General features: G+C 40.6%; 1 protein-coding gene across 1 annotated transcript in view; it reads left to right on the top strand.

Annotated features, from left to right (window-relative positions):
* The first annotated feature begins 7381 nt into the window (after positions 1 to 7381).
* Positions 7382 to 24770, top strand: part of myo15aa (myosin XVAa) — a 28646-nt gene continuing 11257 nt past the window's right edge. Inside the window, exons 1-35 of the mRNA XM_068337470.1 lie at positions 7382 to 7484; positions 7878 to 7960; positions 8442 to 8505; positions 8685 to 8794; positions 8936 to 9010; positions 11139 to 11229; positions 11366 to 11371; positions 11650 to 11753; positions 11930 to 11993; positions 12064 to 12177; positions 12283 to 12444; positions 12727 to 12840; positions 13428 to 13486; positions 14148 to 14271; positions 14479 to 14574; positions 15056 to 15187; positions 15290 to 15415; positions 15718 to 15795; positions 15888 to 16045; positions 16151 to 16196; positions 16642 to 16766; positions 16988 to 17105; positions 17247 to 17422; positions 18042 to 18126; positions 18338 to 18391; positions 18568 to 18649; positions 18884 to 19014; positions 19258 to 19353; positions 20224 to 20459; positions 20696 to 20886; positions 21186 to 21258; positions 21385 to 21576; positions 21673 to 21788; positions 21965 to 22056; positions 23041 to 23170. Of these exons, the coding sequence (XP_068193571.1) occupies positions 7383 to 7484; positions 7878 to 7960; positions 8442 to 8505; positions 8685 to 8794; positions 8936 to 9010; positions 11139 to 11229; positions 11366 to 11371; positions 11650 to 11753; positions 11930 to 11993; positions 12064 to 12177; positions 12283 to 12444; positions 12727 to 12840; positions 13428 to 13486; positions 14148 to 14271; positions 14479 to 14574; positions 15056 to 15187; positions 15290 to 15415; positions 15718 to 15795; positions 15888 to 16045; positions 16151 to 16196; positions 16642 to 16766; positions 16988 to 17105; positions 17247 to 17422; positions 18042 to 18126; positions 18338 to 18391; positions 18568 to 18649; positions 18884 to 19014; positions 19258 to 19353; positions 20224 to 20459; positions 20696 to 20886; positions 21186 to 21258; positions 21385 to 21576; positions 21673 to 21788; positions 21965 to 22056; positions 23041 to 23170 (3805 nt within the window). The 5' untranslated portion in view covers position 7382. The remainder of the gene's footprint in view (positions 7485 to 7877; positions 7961 to 8441; positions 8506 to 8684; positions 8795 to 8935; positions 9011 to 11138; positions 11230 to 11365; positions 11372 to 11649; positions 11754 to 11929; positions 11994 to 12063; positions 12178 to 12282; positions 12445 to 12726; positions 12841 to 13427; positions 13487 to 14147; positions 14272 to 14478; positions 14575 to 15055; positions 15188 to 15289; positions 15416 to 15717; positions 15796 to 15887; positions 16046 to 16150; positions 16197 to 16641; positions 16767 to 16987; positions 17106 to 17246; positions 17423 to 18041; positions 18127 to 18337; positions 18392 to 18567; positions 18650 to 18883; positions 19015 to 19257; positions 19354 to 20223; positions 20460 to 20695; positions 20887 to 21185; positions 21259 to 21384; positions 21577 to 21672; positions 21789 to 21964; positions 22057 to 23040; positions 23171 to 24770) is intronic.

A 24770-nucleotide genomic window follows, 5' to 3' on the forward strand; every position in this document is an offset into this window, starting at 1 on the left:
GTCTCACTGTTAACTCCTGACCTCCCTGTTAACTCCTGACCTCAAGTTATATGTATAATACATTGTTTAGGGATCAGGTCGGGCCATGTTGACCCTTTGTGATATATTTAGCAAGACCTGCGATGAATGTTTCATCCATACTGCGTAGGCAGAACACAGGCAGCCATTAAAAATTCATATCTGCCACTGATATGACCTCCTGGAATATCAGACTGCCATCAATGAATTAACAACAAACCATTTCTAATGAATTAACATCAGCCATTTATGAAATGCCACAGCAAGCCACAACCACTTTAACTCATGAGCATACATTACATCAACTTTTGACATGGGAATGTAAACATACAAATGTAATTATTAATAACTTGTTATATCCTTTATTATTCCAGGAGACACCGTTATTAGATATTATCTGATATTATTTGACAGGAAAGGAAAAGCCTTCATATATATATATATATATGTGTGTGTGTGTGTGTGTGTGTGTGTGTGTGTGTGTGTGTGTGTGTGTGTGTGTGTGTGTGTGTGTGTGTGTGTGTGTGTGTGTGTGTGTGTGTGTGTGTGTGTGTGTGTGTGTGTGTGCAGTCTTAGAGCTATACATCAGAACATAATATTAACTCTAATAATTGCATGGTGTGATGTCTGATCTTGGTGGTCACGAGGCAATGTGTGTGTGTGTGTGTGTGTGTGTGTGTGTGTGTGTTTGTTTGTGTGTGTGTGCATGTGTGCGTGTATGTGTGTGTGTGTGCATGTGTGCGTGTATGTGTGTGTGTGTGTAGATTTTTTGGCTCTGCATGGCTTTGCCTCTCAGACACAGTTTAGCAACAGCTCAGCCATCCTGCATTATTCATACAGGAGGCAGGCTGCAGATAAAATTACTCCGAGGCAATGTAGCTGGTACGTTAAGGAGCTCTTTGCAAATATAACTAGTGATACATTGACTGTGATGGATATGCTCACACAGTCATACAATATACATGCTCATATGTAGATAGTACTTGAAACAGGGATATTATACGAGACCTCAGGTCGAGACTAACAATGAATGGGTGAAGTAGGAGTAACCAGAGAGTGATGGAGAATGTTGCAGGAGGTCAAAAAGGCACGCTGACGTGAATGTGGGAGGTTACAACCATGATTGCAACCCACATATGTAGTCACTGTCAGACAAAGAAGGGACACCCCTGAAGGCTAAGACTGGTGCACACACACGTCGGCTCTCCTTATTAAAGGGACATCCTGCCAAAGTTGGTGTGGCAGCCAAGACGAGGATCCACTGTTGGACTCACAGGATGCACTAACAAAAGGAAACACATAAAGGATTACACAGACTCTGAGACAGAAGGGCATTTTATTCATTGTGTGACTCTGGGAACGTAATTACAACCCTATCAAGAGGAACAAGTCCAGGAATTTGCAGGTGTTTTTACTTTTGTTATGATGGATGGACTCTGTGAGCCAGAGGTAACAACTGGATAAAACCGAGATAACTGTAACTAGTGAGAAGATGAATATTAACATCTGATAATTTGATTTCAATTCACATTTGCTTGAAGAGCTTTCCAAAAGGTTTTTGGTTTTTTTTTGTACGAAATTTAAATACAGCCCTGTTGATAAAGCTGAAAGACGTGCTGAAATGCGAGTGAGCACCGTTCCTGAGATTCAGACTCACTTACTAGATCGGATTTTGAAGGAGTGTGGTTTCCATTTGTCTACGTGTGCATTGTAGAGCAACTAACTTGGAACAAACTGTGCCACACTGTGTGTTTCTGGGGTGTGACTGTCAGATCAAATGGAGGAAAAAGAGAAGATGTTAAAACAACTAGCAATTAAGTGATGTTGCCACTATTAAGATTCTTTGCAAGGACATCAATATCGCCCTGCTTTAGCAGATTTTCAGAACTTCTTTCTTTTTATGTTTAGAATGTTTTGAGATACAAGACATCATGCCACCTAAAAAAGGTGACTCAAAATCAGCTGCCAAGAAAGGCAAGTCAGAGGAGCCAAAGAAGGGAGGAAAGGATGATAAAAAGGGAGGAAAAGATGACAAGAAAGGAGGAAAGAAAGCAGAGGTGCCATCAGTCAAGGGGAAAGGGAAGGATGATGGGAAGAAGGGAAAGGGAAAGAAACCTGTCAGTGAGTCAGAGCAGGGTTCAGAGGACGAAGAAGAGGAGGTGATGACTGAGATGGAAGAGGATAGTGACAGTGAGAACGAGGTGGTTAACAAAAAGGTGGATAAAGGGAAAGGGAAAGCAGCTTTGAAAGGTGCATCCAAGGCCATGGCTGTCAAAGGATTTAAGCCACCTCCTAAGCACCCACCTCAATCTGACGATGATGATGATGATGATGTTAATGGTGAGGAAATGAAGCGAAAGCCAGAGATTAAGAAAGGAATGAGTGCAGTAAACCTGAAAAAGATGGGCGATGTCCACATCAAAGGAGCCTCTAAAGCCATGATGGGCTTTGCTGCAGAGGCACAGAAGAACACCGTCGCTGCAGCAAAAGCTCAGAGAACAGCAGATGCAAGGTCACACCTGAAAGGAGCATCCAAAGCACTCACAGGCCTCACGGGGAAGGCTTCTCCTTTTGGTTTTCCTGCTAAGCAAAAACAGCCAGAAAAAGCGAAACCTAAAAGAAACCTCAAAAGCACGTCGCGGCTCTTCTTACGACTGTCTAAGAAAAAGAAACCAGCTGCTAGTGGGAAACCACTTCTAGGCACCAGCAAACTCTTTGCAGGGTTTGGAGGTAAATCACCCACTGTTGGTAAAAAACTCGGTTTATCTGGCTTCAATTTATTCAATAAAAACAAAGACACTGCAAAAGAAACTACACCACCCAAAAAGTCAATAAGTCTGGCCAGTTTAGGGAGCAAGGGGAAAATGGCAACTGAGGCAAAGGGCTTGGGTGGAAAGTTCAAAAGCATGTTTGGAAAAAAGAAAGCAGAGTCAAGTTTTAAGAATAAAAGCTGGTTGCTAGGAAGGATAGCTGCAGCAGCAAACTGGTTGACGGGGAGGTTCCTGACTACTAAAGGTCAAGCTCGGCTGGGGACACGAGCAAGAGGACGTCAAAGAAAACGCCTGTCTTTTGCCAATAGGGATGCTGGAGGAAGACAAATGCATTATTACAATCAGGCCTATGAGTATGATGATGATGATGAGTATGAATACGAGGAATATTACCATGACAGGTTTAGACCTAGAGGATTCCTGGGACAACCCATGATGTATGACCCATATGACCCATATGGAGAGGAAATTGATTACTATGAAGATGATGAATGGGAAGATGAATATGGTTATTATGACGATGAGGATAATTTGTATGATGAAGATGAGTTTTACTATGATGATAATATGTATTACTACAGTCACCCTTATGGCTACTATGAGGATGAGGTTGAAGAGTTCTATGATGATGGCGAGATGGAGTATTACTATGGTGAAGATGGAATGCTATATACACTGGAGCCAGAGCCATATGGCTTATATGATCTATATGAACCTGAGCTATATGGAGATTACTTTGACTACAACATGGGTTATAACTATGGAATGTCAGACCCTTACTATATGATGAGTGGTGGTTATGATGTTTCAGACCTGTATAATGACCCAATCCAGGCATACACAAACCCTGCTGCCATTTGTAACTCCTCTCAGCAACATTTTTATATGGATTCTGTGCCGGATCAGGCTGAGGCAAGATTCATGTATGGAGGACAGGAGCAGATGTCTTACCCACGTGTTGAGTCATTTAAGGTCCCTAGACCCCAAGTTAGATTGTTTGGAAATGAGAGACAAGAGGTGGGAACCCTGCCACCTCCTAATCCTCCTCTTCCTCCCCATTCTCCACACTTTCTACCTCCCACTTCAGCTCTTGGGAACAACAATCGAGAAGCTATGTCAGATATACACTATGAACAGCCCCCTACCTCATACATTCCTGCACAGTCTCATTACCCCATTGTCATGAACCAACAACAAACTCCAACTCTTCCAAGACAAGCCCCTCCAGCTATGATCATTCAACAGGAACAGGTTTCTTTTCCTCAGCCTGGTAGCATGCCATTATCAGTTCATCCCAGTAACTTGGTCACGTCTCCCTTACTGCAACAACCGTCCCTTTCCATAGACCCACAAATGCTACAAATGCCTCAAATGGTCCCGACACAGTCACCAATGCAGTCGCAGATGCCTCCAATCATGCATTCCCCAGTGACTTCACCGAGGCCTATGCGACGAATGAGTCCTTTTCCATCTCCACAGATGTCACAAAGGCTAGGATCAGTGAGGGCGATGCCGCCTCCTTTACCCCGCCTCTCAAATCATCACATGGACTTCCACACAGAACCTTACATCTCCCCTCACTTACAAAGGAGAGGCCAGGTTCGAGCCTCAATTGCAAGCCAAAGGCAAACTTCCCCACTTGATAGGCGGAGACCACGCAGCCCACCTGCTTCTGTACCACAGCAGCGGAGAGTGATGGCGGCGAGGGCTCAGCCATCCTTAACAAGGGGACAGAGGGATGTTGGATTGCGCAGGGCTCCTTCAATGGTGCGTCCCCAGTCCCCACTTTCCAGCCCCATAGCTTCACCCCGGGTATCAGCGAGAAGGAGACAGAGTCCACCACCTTCCCCAAGACTATCTTTTAGACAGCAACCCCCTCTGGATGCAGTGCCTCTGGAATCTACCAGAGAAAATGTATTTAAAGGTAGAAAACAAAAGTCCAAGAAGAGACGCTCCCTTTCCCCACCCCTAACAACCCCACAAAGACCAAGTCCACCTTTAGATGAGAGATCTCAGTTCCCTCAATCCTTCCGTCCGGCCTCCCCACATCGCCCTCCCTCCCCTTCTCCATCACGAGTCATTACTCGCCCACTCACACAGCGGCCCTCTACTCGCAGACTGAGAGGCATTGCTAGAAATCAAAATCATGTTCCCATGGGGGCAGTTAAACCCTCTCCAGCTAACCCCTACACACAGCAACACAACAGACATAGATCCCCTGTCACTCAACATGTAGCACCATTCAGGTCCTCTATCCGTAGTGTCCCAGCCCCTCCCTCAGAGCAGATTGGGGGACTAGCTGGAACACCCATGTTAGCCAGGACAGGCTCACGGCCAGGGCTAAGGGAGTCGAGGCGACTTACTACTCAAAGAGGCTTTCAGAGACCTGTAGGTAGGGGTCAGCCACTAGTTCGCATGCCAAGAAACCAACCCTCCCTTCAATCTAGGCAGTCATTCAGAGGACCTCCACCAGTGCCTCCTCCATCTCCACATCTTCCTTTGAAACAGAGTGCCCCACTTTCCCCTCAGCCATCAGTGCGTAGGCTGCAAAGCAGACCTCCATCTCCTCAGCCACAGCAGCGTCAGTCACCTCTACCGTTCCGCTCATCCTCGCCAATGCAACATGTAACACACCCAATATCCTCCCTTCCCCAGGGTCTCAGACCAACATCTTTTCAACCTCTAGTCCCTCACCCCAGTCTTATAGCTGGACCTTTCCCACTATCTCATAATGTCAACCAGAATGACTATACAATGATGGAACCAGGTCTATCACCAATGCATACAAATGCTTTACCACACCACAATTTTGCAGGTACTACTGTTCCTCCCTCTCTTCTTCCTAGCACACCACAGAATCCTTATTTGCAGAATGCAAGCATCACTACACCTTTACCAAGAAGCCTTTCCCCCATATCTGGTGGACAGCAGGAGATCTCAGGCGATGTACAGATCAGCCAGGTGGTAAGCCCATTTGCCACTATTGGTTTATCCGATGCATTGCAGAATTCTCACATTCGCAGTGCCTCATATTCCTCTCCTCTACAACGTAATGCAAACCTTTATTCAACTGTCCTCTCACCCCCACAGGTAGTATCCTCTCCTGCCCCCTCTGTACCACCCTCTCCTCGCTTGTCCTCCAGTATGCTGAACTCTCAGTTGCGTAATGCTTCCTCACCTCTTCAGCAGCATCTTACCCACAGGTTTTCTGTTTCTCCCACCCCTCCTCTCACCAGCGCTCAACAAGTGACCACGAAAGGCACCTCCTCACTTCTCTCTGGTGGACTGCGAACCTCTCAAATCCAGGGATCCATGTACAAATTTCCTGGTGGTGCATTTACAATGTCTCAGGGCCTTGCTGAGCCTCCACTTACTTTTGACGCTGGAGGTGATGTCAGTGGTGGTGGGAGGCTGTCACCCTCTATGCTCACTAATGCCCTACAGAACTCTGGTTTACGTCAGGCCACATATCGTCTACCTAATGGCTCATTGCTCACCAGAATTGAACCTCCTGAAGCTTCCTCAAGTCCTTTACCCAGCTCGCCATCAATGCTGTCCTCTGCATTGCTCAATCCAACTTTGCGGCAGGCCAGATACCGTTTGCCTGATGGCACTCTTGCAGCTCAAGCAGAGCCGACACCTGTACGTTTCCCTTCTTCACCAATGCTATCCTCTGCACTGCTAAATCCAAATATACGTAACACCGCATACTGGCTTCCAAATGGAACTTTTGTTACAAGCACTGAACCAACACCTGAGCTGGCTACCCCATCCTCTTCTTTGATATCCTCTGCCCTTCTCAATCGTAATGTTCGCAATGCCTCTTATCAATTACCAGATGGCTCAATTCTGACACATCCAGGAGATGAGAGGCAGCATGCTGAAAGTTCTGTTTCAACACCAGGGCTATCTAGTGCATTGATGAATGCTAACTTGCGTAACGCAAAGTTTCAACTCCCAAATACATCATCACTATTTTCACGGAGTGAAGCTCAAGTTCCTACCTCTCCTCAAATTTCTGGTGCGATGCTAAACACCACTCTCCGTGGTGCCTCCTACAGACTCCCAGACAAATCACTATTAAGACATCCTGAATCTGCTGATACCGCTGAGTCACGCTCTATTGACTTTTCAAATGCTCTTCGCAACCAGAACCTTCGATCTGCAAACTATCGCTTGCTAGATGGAACTCTGATGACCCGCTCTCAGACTGCTACAACACCCAAAAAACTTGACCTGTCTAATGCACTGGCAAAAAACCCAAATCTTCGTGGGGCAAACTACCATCTCTCCAATGTTAATATCATGACACAACTTGGTGCCCCTAGTACCCCAGAGCCTCGCTCACTTAACCTCTCTGGTGCCCTCCAGAACACTCAGCTCAGGGCATCCTCTTTCTGCCTTCCCTCATCGTATGCTGTAGTGTCACCCCAGGTTCAGGGATCCGGCTCTGAAGAACATTGGGCACAGGGCCCTGGAGTTGCTGGTTTGGAACTACAGAAAGATGTGAATATGTGGGGTACAGAGAGGGTACTGCCTCATGGAACTGTGCAGAACCTCAATAAGTGGTCCATGTATGGAGATGGGGAAATGATGGACCCCCAGAGGCCGATGCGACAGGGCCACATAGAATATGAACCAGGGGATTGGAATCTTGGCAGGGAGGGAGAACCACAAGGGCACTGGTTTGACAAGGTAAATGTTTTGCGTATGGACCACAACTACTTTCAAAATCTAACATTTGGCAGCAAAAAAAGTCTTCATGTTGCAGTGTCTTACAGTTACCAGTGTAATATTATGAGAACCTTGAAAAGTTTTGTAAATTTTTAATGAGGTGTAGTTATCAGCAGGGTAGTTATTTAAGAAAGCAGAAGGTAGTGTTAGGGTAAGTTACGGCACAGTGATAACATTTGCAATGATGTGTGAAAGAAAGAGCTCTGGATACAACTGATACCAGAAATATTTAAATTAATGTGCACATAAACAGCCCATAGATTGCCCTCCACACGAAGGGCATTAACCCATTGTGAACCAGTCTAAATTTAATACAACATTTTCTCATACCTGAGTGTGTTATTCATGTTTTAGATGTACTCAATCAGAAGCCTTCCCAATGTGGCTGATCGGGAGCAACGGGAGAAAGTTGGAGTGGAAGATATGACACAACTAGAGTATGTAAAGGAACACACACACACACACACACACACACACACACACACACACACACACACACACACACACACACACACACACACACACACACACACACACACACACACACACACACACACACACACCAGAGTTAATGTGTCAGAAAGCTATGCAACTGTAAAACGTCTACAGAAAGTGTTACATTCAAGGCACACCAACTTTTTGACTGTTTCTTCATTTTTCGAAGCCACTTTTGCCTTATGTCTAGTATTGAATGAGAAATTGATAGAACATGCCCAGCTCTTGATATTCCAGATCAAGATCTGGGTTTGAAGCCTGGACGGGTTGGAAAATATGGGGAGGCTTGTTTTTGGTGAAATATATATATGGATTTTTAAATGGTGCCAAGGAATAAAGTCTGATTTAACACAATAAGAATTTGCAAAAGTTGTCAGGGTTGTACAGAAACTGTACCTTAATTACATTTGTTTCTCTGTATAGGGAGATGCATGAAGGGGCTATTCTGCTGAACCTGAAAATGAGGTCTGAGCATGAGCGTATTTATGTGAGTGTTTGACTAGCAGAAATATTTGACATGCAAGAAAGTGCAGAATTTCTTGAACTTGTAAATGTAGTCGAATCAGTCTGTTTTGGGTTTTTGTACTGAATTCACAAACTTGTGTTTTTTAATCCCAACATTTATTTTGTTTTCTTCTCTCTACTCTCTACTTTAACTTTTTTCAGACATATATAGGTAGCATTCTGGTGTCTGTTAACCCTTATAAGATGTACAACATCTATGGGACCGACATGGTTATGCTATACAAAGGTCGTGCTCTGGGAGAGAATACTCCGTAAGTTATTTTATCTCTCAAAGTCTGAGTAAAATGAGAAACACTACATTTATCAGAATCATAGGACTTTCACCACAAAGAATAGTAGTTCTAATGATCATCTACTTTGAATCTAAATGTAACCTACTGTTTTTTTCTCAGGCATTTGTTTGCCATTGCAAATGCTGCTTATTCCAAAATGATGGATGCCAAACACAACCAGGTCATAATAATCAGGTAGGATGCTGAGTTTTATTGAACCGCTCATCAAATCACTTTCACTTTACCTAAATATCAGACATCAGTTTATAATCATGCGGGATTCAAATTCATTATTTCACTATTCATTATGTGTCTCTGAAAATGCAATTTTATTCTTATTTTAATGTAAATAAGGATAACAAATGTTTTGATCTAATGAGATAATAGTCACAAATAATTGAAATTTGCGATTGATTGGATGGACAATGGAGAATGTGCTGATTGGTTATTACTTTGTTGAATTCCTTCATAACTCTTTATCAAAATATTTTACAAAATATTTCTAAGTGCAAAAAACATCTTGCATGCAACACTTTTTAAGGCATTAAATTTCTAGAACCTTTTCTTTGACTGCAACACTTAATGACATATTCTCTTACAAGTCCATTCTTTAAGATACACAGACACCCACCAAAGTTTTAACAACTGTTGATTAAAATGAATATTTACATAAAATGCAATATAAACAACCTTTAAGTAATATACATATTGATAATACAAATAATACAATAATCAAAGTCAAAGTCAACTTTTTTGTCAAATGTACCATATATGCACAACACACAGCACAGATGAAATTGCAGTCCTCTAAGGCCCACGGTGCAACAGGCAGTACAACACAGGCAGTACAACAGGCAGTACAAGCAGTAATAATATATACACCTTGAGAGATTTAGAGAGAAACAAAGGTTTTTCTTTGATTTCACTTGTTAATCTTGCATAGAGAAGAAAGATGAACTTAAAGTACCTTTTTAGGCACTTTTTTAGTTTAACCTTGGTGTGCACAGTGTCCGTGAGGCTGCTTGGAAAGTCAGGTTTCCGTCTCCAGCCACTGTTTGCAAATTCATGAGTGTCTGTCTGTGGTTTTGTGGCTAGCCAACTTAAGACTGAGCCATCCTTCACTCCTCCTGAGATGCACGTGTCACAGGCTCCTTACTGCCAAATCTGATCTACAGATACAAACAGACAAACATTTATTTACATCTGTAGCTGATATAAAGGCATTGACACTCATATTGGGGTGGCAGGGACTCAGTGGTATAACGGGAGGTAGAGCGGGTCGCCCAATGTTCCTAAGATCGGTGGTTCGATTCCCGCCGCCGCCGAAAAAAACACGCGGAGTGTGAGCTGACAGTGGGAGGTAGCAGCTCAGCTCCGGAGCACTCCGGAGCACTTCAGAAAGGCGCTGTCCCCCTTCACAAGTTGCTCATTTGGGGCATTCCACAAAGGAGCTCCTCACCACTCTACCTCCCCATGCATGCCTACAGGCTCCCTTGTGTGCGTGTGCTACAGGGGCCTGTACAAACTTGTGCTTGTGTTTGCCATATTTTCTGACTAGAGTGTGCTCTTAATTTCCCTTTGGGGATCAGTCCAGTATATAAAATAAAAAAAATTATAAAACATCCACACATTTGCATAGTGGTGTGTGCTTTTTGACATCTCATAAGAAATATACAAATGTCTGCATATACACACATCTGGAAATCCCCAGCTGTATTTGGAAGGAGACACCTGTAAGGAAAGCCCAGTCCAGTCTGGGCCAGGACCAGATTGTCTTTCAGAGGTTTGTGTGTCCAAGCGAACGTGTGAGTCACTGAGTGCGGTAATGAGGCTTGGTGTACAATGACCAGTAATGGCCTGTTTTTTAGCTAACTACACTGTGAGTTGAGACCTTAAGCTGGAATGCGGGCAAGGTGTTGGTGTCTCTACATTGCACACCTGCACACACATATACACCTCTTCCCTCTCTGACTAAGTTTACATAATAGCATTAAACTGTTGACAGTGGTGAAGCACAATGTGTGTGTCTCTGTAACAGTATTTTAGGCAGTGTAATGCAAAATGGCCAATCCCACATCACTTGGTCGAGTAAGTGAGGCACAGCATTAGCAGCAGAGGAGAGATGTAAAGGATCACATATTGGGCACTTTGGGTAATTAAAAAAATGTGGTAAGAGCACTAACAAATGTACTTCATATAGTTTTTCTACTGTTAAACACAGTAGAACACAGTGTGACGGTTGAGCGTCACTGTTGTTTCCTTTTTTTAAATCATATTGGTGAATGTTGTCTTCAATCAGTGAGTTTGTGTGGCTGTGTTTCAGTGGAGAAAGCGGATCTGGAAAAACAGAGGCCACCAAACTAGTCCTGCGCTACTTAGCAGCAATACATCACAAAAACAATATTGCTCAACAGGTATGTATCGATATGTGCTGACATAAACAAAGTGCTGCCTGCAATTTTGGAGACTCATATCTTCCAGTACAACCAATAACTTTTATGGGTATTTTCTTCCATGTCTCACTGTTTGTCCATGTCGTTGTGGCTGCAGATTGAGGTAGTGGGGCTCCCTGCATGTCTTGTCTATTACCTTTTACATCTTATCCTCACATATGGGCATAAGAATAGCAAGTTTCTGTTATGCTGTGTGAAATATCTTGTGCTTTCTTGTTGTGCTGGGGATATTTCTTTATTTGCTCAGTAAAATCTGTTTAGAATCTCTTCAAATTTGTGACTATTCAGTACCAAAGTTACAGACTATTACTGTCAGAACAGGATATTTTCAGCATATTTATCACCCACATGAAAAGTCTTGTGTGTTTAAATACTTTGTAGATACTTGAGGCAGCTCCTCTGCTGGAATCTTTTGGAAATGCCAAAACTGTACGGAACGATAATTCTAGCCGCTTCGGGAAATACATAGAAGTCTTTCTGGAGGAGTGAGTATGAGATAAATGTGCACAAATTCATGTTTCCATGTTATCTTAATTATTTTTATTGAATATAATGCACTTTCTAGCTATATTTTAAATCATTTATAATTACGATGTTATCATAATTTTGCTCTTGTCATGTTTTTCTCTCCCTCCTTTTCTCTCTCTCTCCCTCGGCCCAGTGGTGAGATCAGCGGTGCCATAACCTCTCAGTATCTACTGGAGAAGTCCCGTATCGTCTTCCAGGTGACACATGCATACAAGATGACATGATGACATGATGTATGAAAATGTTAAATTGGTGTTACCTTTTTAGGCCAAAGATGAGAGGAACTATCACATTTTTTATGAGATGCTGGCAGGCCTTCCTTCGGTGCAGAGACAGGCACTCTATCTGCAAGAGGCTGAGACCTACTATTACCTCAACCAGGTAGACACTCTACAGCAATGTCTTTAGGACCTCTAGCAATGTCTCTAGGACTGAAATACAGATCACATGTTGTGGTGCCTTTTTTCTCCTTCTTACTTAATAAAGGGAGGAGATTGTGGGATAAAAGGAAAGAATGAAGAAGAGGACTTCCTGCGTCTGCTTGCTTCAATGGAGATCCTTCACTTCACCCCTGAAGACCAGTCAGCCATATTTAGAGTTCTTTCTTCCATACTGCACTTGGGCAATGTCTACTTTCAGAGACATGAGGTAGTGTTTTAAAGACATGTTTATTTGTTTGTTCATGTATGTATGCATGTATGCATTTATGTATGTATGTATGTATGTATGTATGTATGTATGTATGTATGTATGTATGTATGTATGTATGTATGTATGTATGTATGTATGTATGTATGTATGTATGTATGTATGTATGTATGTATGTATGTATGTATGTATGTATGTATATGTAACCAGAATTATGACTGTCGTCATAATAGATGAGCAGTACTGCTTACTGTATAGGTTTATTTCCATGGTGCCTTACAGGCAGATGGCCAGGAGATGGCGACAGTGGTGAGCGCTCAAGAGATCCGGGTGGTGGCAGAGCTGCTGCAAATCTCTCCAGAAGGTTTACAGAAAGCCATTACCTACAAAGTTACAGTCAGTATCAACCTGAAGAATCCCTGCCTCATTACTCTTGTGTAAAACGATTTCGAAAATATTGATCTGCTGGAAAATTTGACTGTTTTTGATTTGAATCTATATTATTCCTCTATTTGGGGTAAATTGCCTTCTCCAATGAAAGTTACAGAAGTGCACATTGCGGAATCTGTCTACTAAAGCACAGTAAATTTACAGTACAGTAAATATAACTGTGAAATCTCTCTGACCTGATCAGGACCTTATATCAATAAACCTTTATTGGAAGTAGACCAGTAGAAATCCAGCCACTGGGGGTGTACATTCCGGTGCCCTCTTGGTGCCGGGCCCAGGCCCAAATAAATGGGGAGGGTTGCATTATTGAGAACGTTTATAATTAAACCTGGATCAGATCTACAGTGTGAATGTGATGTGGTGAATCTAATTGGAAGCAGCCAAAAACAAAAGAAGAAGAAGATGATCAGAACCTATCAGTAGTATAGCAAATTTTGTCATATTATTACACAATGATCCCCATTCTTTGATGCCTCCCTTCTGACTCATCCACCCAAACAGATTTCATACAATGCCTTATGTCATCTTTACAGGAGACGATGAGGGAAAAGATCTATACACCATTGACTGTGGAAAGTGCCGTTGATGCCAGGTGAGAGAAAACTACATACCCCACATGCATGGAAATGTACTACATGAAAAGGAGTTCTTTTCCCTCCAGTTATGTTTGATAATTAATACCCTTTTCAGGTAAGGTGCCAGAGATTTTGCCATAGAGCCACTTTTTCCTTTTATCTTTTGAGAAAGAAGGATTTTCACCAAAGGACACTTAATATGTCAAAGAAAAATAATTAATTATGCTGTAATTTGGTCCCTCTCAGTATTTTTCCTAATGCATCTAATATTTTATATCTTGAGTATTAGTGTTGTACATGTGTATCTTAAGTAGTTATAAAAATTCTAGGAAGGTAACTAGCAATTAATACCATCAGTAAAAAGTACCATATCATTTGCCAGATATATACTGGAGTAAAGGTCCAAATTTGCACAGAATGGGTACTATAATCCTGAATATGTACCTACAATTACAGTATCAACAGTAAATAAATGTACTTTGTTATATTGCTTTGCTTTCTGCAGATGAATCACTGAAAGTGAATACAAATAATAAACACATTTTACATTGCCATAAGAAAAGCTTCTGTTCTTGACAAGCTTAATTTGATACAGTTAATCTTTTACACGCCTTCTTCAATATTTTATATGCTTCATCTACATCCAATATCTCGTCTATTGTGTGCATCTTTTTCCAGAGATGCTGTTGCCAAAATCTTGTACTCGCTACTCTTCCATTGGTTAACAGAGAGGATCAATGCTCAGGTGTATCCCCACCAGCACACCCTATCCATCTCCATCCTGGACATTTATGGATTTGAGGTAGGTGGAATTATCACATGTTGATTCCTGTGTGGAACAGCAGGGAGACTACATGTCTGAATGATTACTCTTCAGACATGTAGATGATGCATGAGAGAGCACCATCAATCATCAACTGCAAAAATGTGTGTGTGTGTGTGTGTGTGTGTGTGTGTGTGTGTGTGTGTGTGTGTGTGTGTGTGTGTGTGTGTGTGTGTATACCAACAGGATCTGGCCTTCAACAGCTTTGAGCAGCTTTGCATCAATTATGCAAACGAATACCTACAGTTCTTCTTCAACAGGATCGTGTTCAGGGAAGAACAGGTGAGTCGACACCTGTGAAGCCATGCAGGTCTTGTCCTCATGTATACATATAAAAACATCCTTTATTTAATGATTTATTATATTAACATACAAGAAGGAGTTTTAAAAATGCAATAAAAGCATTCATTTATTCAATTCTGAAAATATTCCAACTTCTATGCAGGTAGGGAGGAATAAATTCTACGCATCAAACAGAGGACAACTTTATGAGTTCTTGTATTGAGCTACGCTTCAATAGCTTAATATCGTTTTTGTGTCACTGACATATTTTATTCACAAAAAAACACTATTGATATATGCAAACGTAAGGGATGATGTCATAGTTTTCTAATTGGTCTATATTTTATCCACGTGGATGCAGAAACTGGAGGTTTCCTTTGTAATTCCTCTCAGAAAATATTTGGATTAGTTTGAATATCATATAAAAAAAAAGTCTCTAAAGTGTTTTTCAGGAAATTGCACTGATTTACTCCCTGTTCAGGAGGAGTACAGCCGTGAACAGATACCCTGGCAGGATATTCCATTCAATGACAACCAGCCCTGCATTGACCTCATTGCTGCAAAGCCTCATGGGATTCTAAAAATCCTGGATGACCAGAGCTGTTTCCCTCAGGTAAGCAAGGGGAAACCCAAGGATGACCTCAATATATTCAAACATCAGTTACACATGAAATACTGTTGCACACAACACTTAGAGTCTATACTTTCTTGTAAGGCAACAGACCACAGTTTCCTCCAAAAGTGTCACTATCACCATGGCAACAATCCACTATATCTGAAGCCAAAGATGCCCACCCCAGAGTTTGCCATCAAGCACTTTGCAGGCCGTGTCACCTACCAGGTATGTAGCTGCTCCCCCGAAACATGCCATTGGTTTATCGCCAATGGAGCAGCAAGTGATGACAATCATTCTGTCAGATGGTCAGTTAGTCACCATGAGTCTTCCTGAATTCTGTTAAGTCTCGTTTAGCTAAGAATACCAGTCAAATTAACATTTTGACCTGATGATAATGCTAAATGAAACTTGTTGGGAGGTGGGGGCTGGGGGTAGGGGTTGAACATCAGAACTAAAATGCATATTTGTCAAGGTTTTAGCTTTCATTCCAATTAATCATTATTCATCCTGTAATGTCAATGATGCAGGTTTACAAGTTCCTTGATAAGAACTATGACCAGGTCCGGCAGGATGTCCTGGACCTGTTCATTCAGAGCAAGAACAAGGTAAGAGGAAATGAAGTTCACAATAATTCTAATTATTGTAGACTTAAATAACTATTTGCAAATGTTCTGAATGTATTTGTATGTGTGTCCAGATGGTGTCAAGACTCTTTGCAGTTCATGCAGAGGTCATTGGTCAGCAGAGAGGAGGTCATATAAGAAAGAGCAGCACAGTTACCAGGAGATACCAAGCTCCCACTGTCAGCCACAAGTTCCAACAGTCACTGTTAGAGCTGGTGGAGAAGATGGAGAGGTTGAACCAAAGACATGCCAATTTATTTACTCTTAAAAACATGTTACATAATGAATCAAAAACATTCATCACTATACATTGGTTACATTTATTCTTCTTTTTCAGGTGCAACCCTTTTTTTGTTCGCTGCATCAAACCAAATAATATGAAGGTAAAGACTATACTGTATGTGTTACTGTATATATATATATATATATATATATATATATATATATATATATATATATATATATATATATATATATATATATATATATATATATATATATATATATATATATATATAGTATTTTCCACACTATTAGGCGCACTGGACTATAAGGTGCACCTTCAACAAATGGCCTATGTAAAAAAAAAATTTTTCATACATAATGCGCACTGGATTACAAAGCGCAATGTATTATAAAACACATCTGAGAACTCATGTTCAATGCATGGTCTATTTTACAACTTTTTTCACATATAAGGCACATTGGATTATAAGAAATTGAGAAAATTAAAGGCTTTTAGGTGTGCCTTATGCGGAAAATACTGTAAATCCTTCAGGAAATGACATCTGTCTTTTGAAATGCGTGTTTTATTTTATCTGCATTTAGCAACCAGGTGTGTTTGAGGACGACCTTGTCAGTGGTCAGCTGAAACACTCAGGCATCCTGGAGACCATAAGGATCCGCAGAGAGGGATATCCTGTCCGAATGCCATTCTATGTCTTCCTGTTCAGGTCATTGTTCCCTCCATTCACTCGCATTATATACATTTCATGGATTTGAAAGCATTGTGTAAGTAAATGGTTCAGTTCTGAAGAAAAAAAACAGGCACTGGGAGGAAATTTCCTATTTTAAATGAGTAAACGAGCATTTTAATTTATTTTATCTTATCATCTGTCAATTTCTTGTCAATTTTTTCCCAGAGTGGTCCTAACACCATGCATATTATTCCCAGGTATAAATCCCTGGTGGGGATACAGGAGCTTCCACCAGCAAATGGAGAGAACTGCGTCATTATGCTCAGCAAATTGTGTCGTCTCAGACCAGGAGCCTACCGTGTTGGAGTCACAAAGGTGAGGTTCTTCTCTCACCTGTTCACACTAACTAGAGAAGGTCAGAAGTACAAGTTCTGCTGGTGTTGACCGATAGTTCTTACAAATATTAACCTTTTGATTAATATTTTCTTTTTTAAATGACACACATGTAAATGGCAGATTTTTCTGAAGGAGGATATCTACCAGCTGCTGGAGTATAAACGGGAACGCACTCGTCACCTGGCTGCTCTTACCCTGCAGCGCTACACCCGCATGTTCTTTGTCAGGAAACGTTTTTTGGCCTTTCGCAAGAAGATCATCTGGCTGCAGGCGCAGTGTCGAGGCTTCCTCATGAGGTCAGGTTCTTGCAATTGCCAGTGTCATAACCACCAACTGATTTTAGAAATTTCCACCAAGAATAAGACCAACTTAGATTATCGGATTGGTAAGCATATTAATTTACAGCTTATGATTAATATCTCTTGGAGTAGACAAATAAAAAGAAATAACAGTACACTGACTAAATTTGCATTGATGTTTTAATATTACAGTACATTAAAAAAGTAATCTCCTTATAGGGATCACTAAAGTATTTATGTATGTATGTGTGTAGATGTCAGTTAATCAGTGGGGGTGTCCTAAAAAACACATTTATATATATTTGTCAAATTTAATGGTAAAGAAACAAATTAAGGTTACTTGACGCCAGATGTGAACTTCAGGTCAACTACATTGGGGGTTGAAACAATAATGCATTGTACCTTAAAAGATCCCCACAAATATAGAGTAATACATGCTACTAAAAAAAATTATTTAGAGAACCAGTGAGCAAGATTCTGATCACAGTATAGTCATAAGTATATATACTGTTTAAGTATATATAAGTATAGTCAGACATTCAGATCCATTTAGCTGTTAGACTTGCATTCATAGTAATGTGAACGCTGGTGGTACTTCTTTCATTCTGTACTCCAGGAAGCGCTATGTGAAGATGAGGGAGAGTCTGGTTCGGTTTCGATCTCTCGTCCACATGTATGTCAACAGAAAGCGTTACATCAAGGTACATAAAGCTCACATTCAACAAACAAACGACCCTCACCCCCCCCTTTCATGTCTAAAGGATTCATCATTCATTCTGATATTAATCACTGCTTATTCCATACTTCAAAAACATTACTTTTAAAAAGTTTTGCTTCAATGACATCAGCATCTTGCTGCTTTCACGTGATGATGGCAATGTTCAGTATGTGAATTCTGTGATCTGTTTGCAGATGAAGTTTGAAGCCCAGAGGAAAGTTGATGAGGAAAAGAGGAGAAGAGAAATGGTAAAATAGACATTTAGATTGAATTAAAAAAGACCTGTAAGTAATTAGGAAACCCATCCCTAAAAGCAGTTTGGTGTGCTCCTGTTTTGGTCTGCTTGAAGGGGAGTTGAATCTACAAGTGTATGTATCATTGTATTTCTATCACCTTTTCACACTGAAAAAAGGTTATTTTTCAGGAGCTAACCAAGAGGGAGGTGGTAAATGTCACACACTTGGTGATCCCTGCGGAGTTGGGCACATTACTGCAGATAGCAGGAGGTTGGTAAATGTCTTTCATGTGAAGTCCAGATTGGTGTTTACTGACATTATTCATAAAGTAAATACTTTGTCTAGCTCTTTAAACAATATCCCCTAAATATCACCTCAGATCAGCTTCAGCATTCATAAGAGGAAGTAGCAGTGGATGCATTAATGAATATTTTGAAGTCAATTTCAGTAGCCAGTTTCTGTCAGTTTCATATAACTCCTACTCTATATGTGCACTGGTTGCAGTGAGGAGGGAGCTACACTCAGACTGCTTAGCTCTGCTTCAAGCTCCTCATATCCAAGAACAGGCTCAGCTCACTCTTCCTCTGGACATCAACAACTACCCGTTCTACCGCTATGTACAGATCTACTTTAGGGTGAGATGTGTATCAGTAAACATACTGCATTAGATTTCACTTTACGGCAACAGACCATAATATGCCATTTCATTATTTAAAACTCACCATCCATCCATCATTTTATGGTTGGAGTTGTTCTTTTTAAGTGGAGATAACAGATCAACAGGGCTTGCTGCAAACATAGTTTACAAGATCTGAATGGTGGAAATATGAGAGTTATTGTGCTCTATAAATCTTTATAAAAACATTTTGTTGCCATAGGAACCAAAGTTTGGGATGTTGCTGGCCCCTCTGGAGTCACCACTGACCCGTATAGACGATGACCTGTCAAGAGAAGCTCTAGAAATCTTCAACATGGTTAGCTAACTTCTCCAAAAACTTAATTTAAAGACCAGTCTAGAATTCATATCATACTCACATTGACTGAATAATAAGATCTGTAGTGTTCATTTCAAAACGTCAAGGTAATGAAATTAAAATAAATCAATAAAATAAGAAAGGTCTTGTTCAAATCTGTGCAAAGTTTACTAATTCATGTATGCATATTCATATCTGTTTTTATGGACTTGCAATCCACAAGCATGGATTAATAAACAAAACATACAGATTAGTTACAGATTTTAAATCGAGTACATAGCTCAAAGATTTTACAATGACTGCACATTTGTGCATTATTACCTATTTATCACATGGTAACACTGTCAATATCTCTGTTCCATTGGTTCATCATTCATATAATTAATAATCACCGAGTCATTGCTTGAATGGAAAGCCTATGGCAGTGGCAGACCTGTGACATGTGGCAGACACTGCTGAATAAGGACAGCAGCAAGACTGACCAATATATAATTCTATAGTAGACCTTTGATATTCCCATTAGATAGCGGCTTAACTGAAGTCCGATAGACTTGGTATATCTCATATAGGTTCAGATTAAAGCATGAATGAAACTTCGATTACTCTAGTGTCTGGTGATGAATTTCTTTAGTTTTCACTTATCTAGCAAACAGTCCATTCCACTGCCTATTACTCAACCTAATGAGTGGACAGCTGTAATCGAAACACATGGATTTAGTGCATTGTTCTTTTATTTTTTCATGTGACACAAGCTGCTCTGGATGTTAGTGCATGTCCGACAAAATATTTAGATCCAGCTTAAAGTACCAACACTAAATTTTACGCTAAGGCCATTAGCCATCATGGTTTTAGCCTCTATTTTGCTTTCAGGTGCTACGATTCATGGGAGATCCACATCTGAATGGGGCACAGGAGAACATGTTTGGGAATTACATCATTCAAAGAGGCCTGTTATCTCCAGGCTTACGGGATGAGATACTGTCTCAGGTTGTCAACCAAGTGTGGAGGAATCTGAACACTGACAATGCAGAGAGAGGCTGGCTGCTGCTGCTGGCAAGTGTATGCAGCTTCGCCCCCTCACCTAAGATGGACAAATATCTTCTGAAGTATGACATTTTTCCTTATACGCATACACAATGCAACAATTTATCAGAATACCGTATGCCCAGATCTAAAAACCAATACAATGATAAGCACACAGGTGGCTGTAGGTTTTTAAACAATGTGGACGAGGACTTAAAAATTACAATGGCATCAGTTCTTAATGAGTATAGTACAAAACATTTAAATGTGTTGTTTCTCTTTTAGTGAAGATTGTCCTCAACTGTCCTTCCCTCTCCAGGTTTGTGTCTGACCACAGCCCTGCTGGCTGCCAGGCGTTGCTGCAACACAGGCTTATCCAAGCCAATCAGAAGATGCAGCTCTGCTCAGGCTCCTCCCCTGAGACTGCACGGACCTATCCGCTGTCACTCTTAGAGTGGACGGCAAATAGGAAGAAGGCTAACATGGCGCTGCATGTGCACTGTTTTGATGGTGAGAATCTTGGTTGTTTCAACATTACATCTTGCATTAAACTTTAACTTGATTTTAACAAATCCAGTTATTCATTTGTTACTTTTGATTTTTCACTAATGGTTTATTTTCAAACCCGAAATGTACTCAATGTATGTAGTCTTTCTCACCTACATTTGAAATAGGCACACTTATATAGCATTAATTGAGTTGGCACATTTATATTTCCTCAATGGTTGATTATTAATTTCTGGTCTAGAATCAGGTGATAGAAGCATTAAAAATAGTCTGATTTTTAACAGATTCATCTTTCTCTGTAGGAGGATCTTTCCTGTGTCCAGTCCATTCCTGGACCAGTGGAGAGGATTTAGCAGGGGACATAATGCGCCACAGGTGCTGCTATCTCACATTTAAATATGAAAAACATTGATTTATTCATATAACTATGCTTAGAGGGGAAACCTATATAGTTATTTTCTGGTGTGCAATGCTTTAGCCTAATATCAGTCTGGATTTCAGGGGAGTGTCGGACTGGTGGAGGGGAAGTTCCGTCCTGATGAAGGAGCACGGTCAGTGGGTAGAGTTAGCGGGTCATGACTATGTGATGGACATGATTGCAGATCTGGAACTTCCACCTGATTTCCCAAAGCAGAAGAGCTACTTTATCATCAGCACTGATGATCCTGCCAGAATTCGAGCCAATAGTAGCCTGTTAGTACATAAACATGCATACATGTGTGTACAGATACATGCTATGTTTAAACCATTTAATTCAAATAAATTCTCTCCTCTCCTCTCCTCTCCTAGAGCTTTGTTTGGTAGTGGCTTTGATTCAGATGAGGAGCTTCTTCCTGCCTTTCCTCTCAGTAGCAACAGCCGACCAGCCTACAGTCTTCCTGACTCTGATGGTTACTACAGCCATGGTATACACAAACACACACACACACACACACACACACACACACACACACACACACACACACACACACACACACACACACACACACACACACACACACACACACACACACACACACACACACACACACATATTGCACGTTTGGAGGCATTTTGAAAGCCGTTTTGCTCTGTCCATTAGAGTCTGATGCATTCAGTGACGGTCAGACTCAGAGGGGGATGGACCGCTACCTGGACAGTCTATTTGACCCTGTGCTGTCAGATGGCAGTATAGTGAGTACTGACACTGATCACATCCTGACCATGCTGTTCCTTTCTGCCTTGATTATACAATGTTAAAACCCTCAAATGACTAATTAGTTAGTGTGTTTAATCATCAGTTTCACAAGCAGGTTTAATGATTTAATTTTCTTTCCTTCCTGCTCTAGTACCACCATGTATCTTGGTGAATGAGTCAAGTAAAATGTGTTGGCATATTCACAATTTAGCAATTTACAGATAACTTTGATTACAATAAGCTAGATTGAACAGCGTCTGATTTTTTAAATTTGTTTTTTTCTTTCATATTTTTCCCACTTTGACTATTTACTACACCTTTTAGTCAAATATAGGACTTTTAACTCAATCTAGTTTTTTTTTACTGATTTGAAAAAATTGATCACTGCATTAGATAAGTTCTCTCCTTGTAGCTCTGAAAAGCATACAGCTGTCTCATGCTGCTCTGTCCCTTCACCTGATCTGCCATCTGAGTGTGAATGAAACGGAGTGTTAATAGACGGATAGATCATGTGATCCACTGACTGTTTTTGTATGAATAGAGCAGACGAAAGGGATGATTAGGTTACAGATTGGCCTACCGTATTTGACTGTACAGTAGGCAGTACACATACACAACTGTGTGTGATGACTCTCTTTTTAGCAACTTCCAAACTATGCAAAAAAGCTGGATAAAAAAAACATGTCCAAATTTGCAGGAAAGATTTGTTTCTCAAAGAAAATTTTTCATCAAGGCTTGTGCTCTTTTTGGAGCGTCTCCTCCAGCTTTTACGGTACTCCCTGTGGAGTATTCTGTTGCTGCAGCGCCACTGACTCCCTCTCACACTAGATCTGAATAAGCCAATACAATGCACTGACTCTCATTTTCTCAGTCTCTCCTTATCCTACTCTTCCTGTCTCTCAATCGCCACTTTCTCAACTTCTACAACCATCCTTTTCCATCTGCTGAATCCCTGTTGACTGCCTCTATGTGCCTACCAGGACACTGAAAAAACAGCAAGTTTTTCAGCAAGGATGAAGGGAGGAGGAGGTATAGGTATCACAAGAGAAGGCGACGGAGAGAGAAATCCAGCTTCCAGTCGACCTTACCCGCCAGGAATACATCCAGGAGGTAAAGTACTGAAATATGTGTTTATCTTTTTAGATTACTGCTCTTAATGCATAGATTTTTAAAAAAAAATTCTTGTTATTTGTTAACGCCTTGTTTGACTGCACTTTTTTAGGCAAATATAATTGTTTTTTCAATAATTTATTTTCTTTTTTGCGCATTTTTCATAACTTGCCCTTCTTGTCTTTGTCCTAACCCTTTTTCTTTCTTCACTGATAATCAGATTGTTCAAAATCCTTCATTCAATCATTCATCTCAGATCCATTCATATTCAACCCTGTTTCACTCCTCCTGACTGCAAAAGACACTGCTGAGGTTAGAATGTACAGTATTCAACAATTCACTTTTACTTGCTCAATAACTATTCATGTCTAGTCTATGGTAAAAACAAACAAACAAACGAACAAACAAGAATTACAAAAATTAGCAAACATAAAGGATATTAAAGCAGCTTAATACAGTTAAAAGTAGCTAATAATAAAAGAGTACCTTGTATATTATTCGTCATTGTAGTAATTTGAATTTATTTGTGCAAGTGGCAGGTAGTTCCTGAAACTTAAAGGAATCCTCATTTACTATTTAGGGTTCTAATAAGCAGTCAGACCTCATAGATAATGCATAAACAGTAATTCACCACAACCACTCATGACTCCTTTATTCTCTATGGGCATCTGTCACTCTCATTCTCTTATGTTACACATACTATTCTTTTTCTGACACTGTCATTCTTTCTATAGGCACTTAGTGAGTGCATCTCTCTTGAGCCTTTCTCTCCCTTTCATCTATTCAATGACTAAATGAGTGTTTCATCCTCATGCCTCTGAGCTATATCAAGCTGTAAGGAATCTCTCCTGCTGGACAAAGTCAAGTTGCTATATTTTTATTTTTAGTAGATAATACAATACCACAAGGCACGAGTTTAATCCGTCCTGTGACTGAGCTTGTAAGTCAAACATTTTCCCATTTAAATGAACTAAAATGATTTTAATAAAAAAAACAAAAAACGTTTATTGACCAATAGATGTGCATAATTAAGTGTGCATAATTAATTATATATAAATTATGTAAGCAATGATAAAGTATGAAAAGAAATGCAAAAGTCACATGCACACAAGTTACGTCTTTACTCCATGAAGGAGAACAAGATCCAGTCTCAGCTGATGATGTATCCATTTACCAACATGTAGAAAGGAATGAGATCTGGTCTCAGCTGATGTTTATCAATCCGCCAACTAGCGGTTGTGTCCCAAAGCATGGCTCATATCTTGGATTTTGCTCATATGTTGAAAAAAAATGTAGACTCCTATCTCAAATAAGTCGTACGTCGAGAAGCTCGTATCTCAAGGAACTAAGCTGTTTATCAGGTTCACCATGTAAGTTCATAATTGTTCATAAGCACAAAGTATAGAAATCAGTTTTGTAAGTATTTGTCCATAAGGTATTGGACAAATTAGATATATCATGCCACCATCCAGGAACTGCTAAGAAAGTTCAGGCCAAAGATGTTGGACTGACACATAGGTGAACAGACTGACATTGAAAGCACTGCTACACTGACACAGATAAAATTAATTCATTTATTCATTCACCTTCTTGGAGATGC

Source organism: Antennarius striatus, chromosome 16 (assembly GCF_040054535.1).
Source record: "Antennarius striatus isolate MH-2024 chromosome 16, ASM4005453v1, whole genome shotgun sequence".
Taxonomy (NCBI): domain Eukaryota; kingdom Metazoa; phylum Chordata; class Actinopteri; order Lophiiformes; family Antennariidae; genus Antennarius; species Antennarius striatus.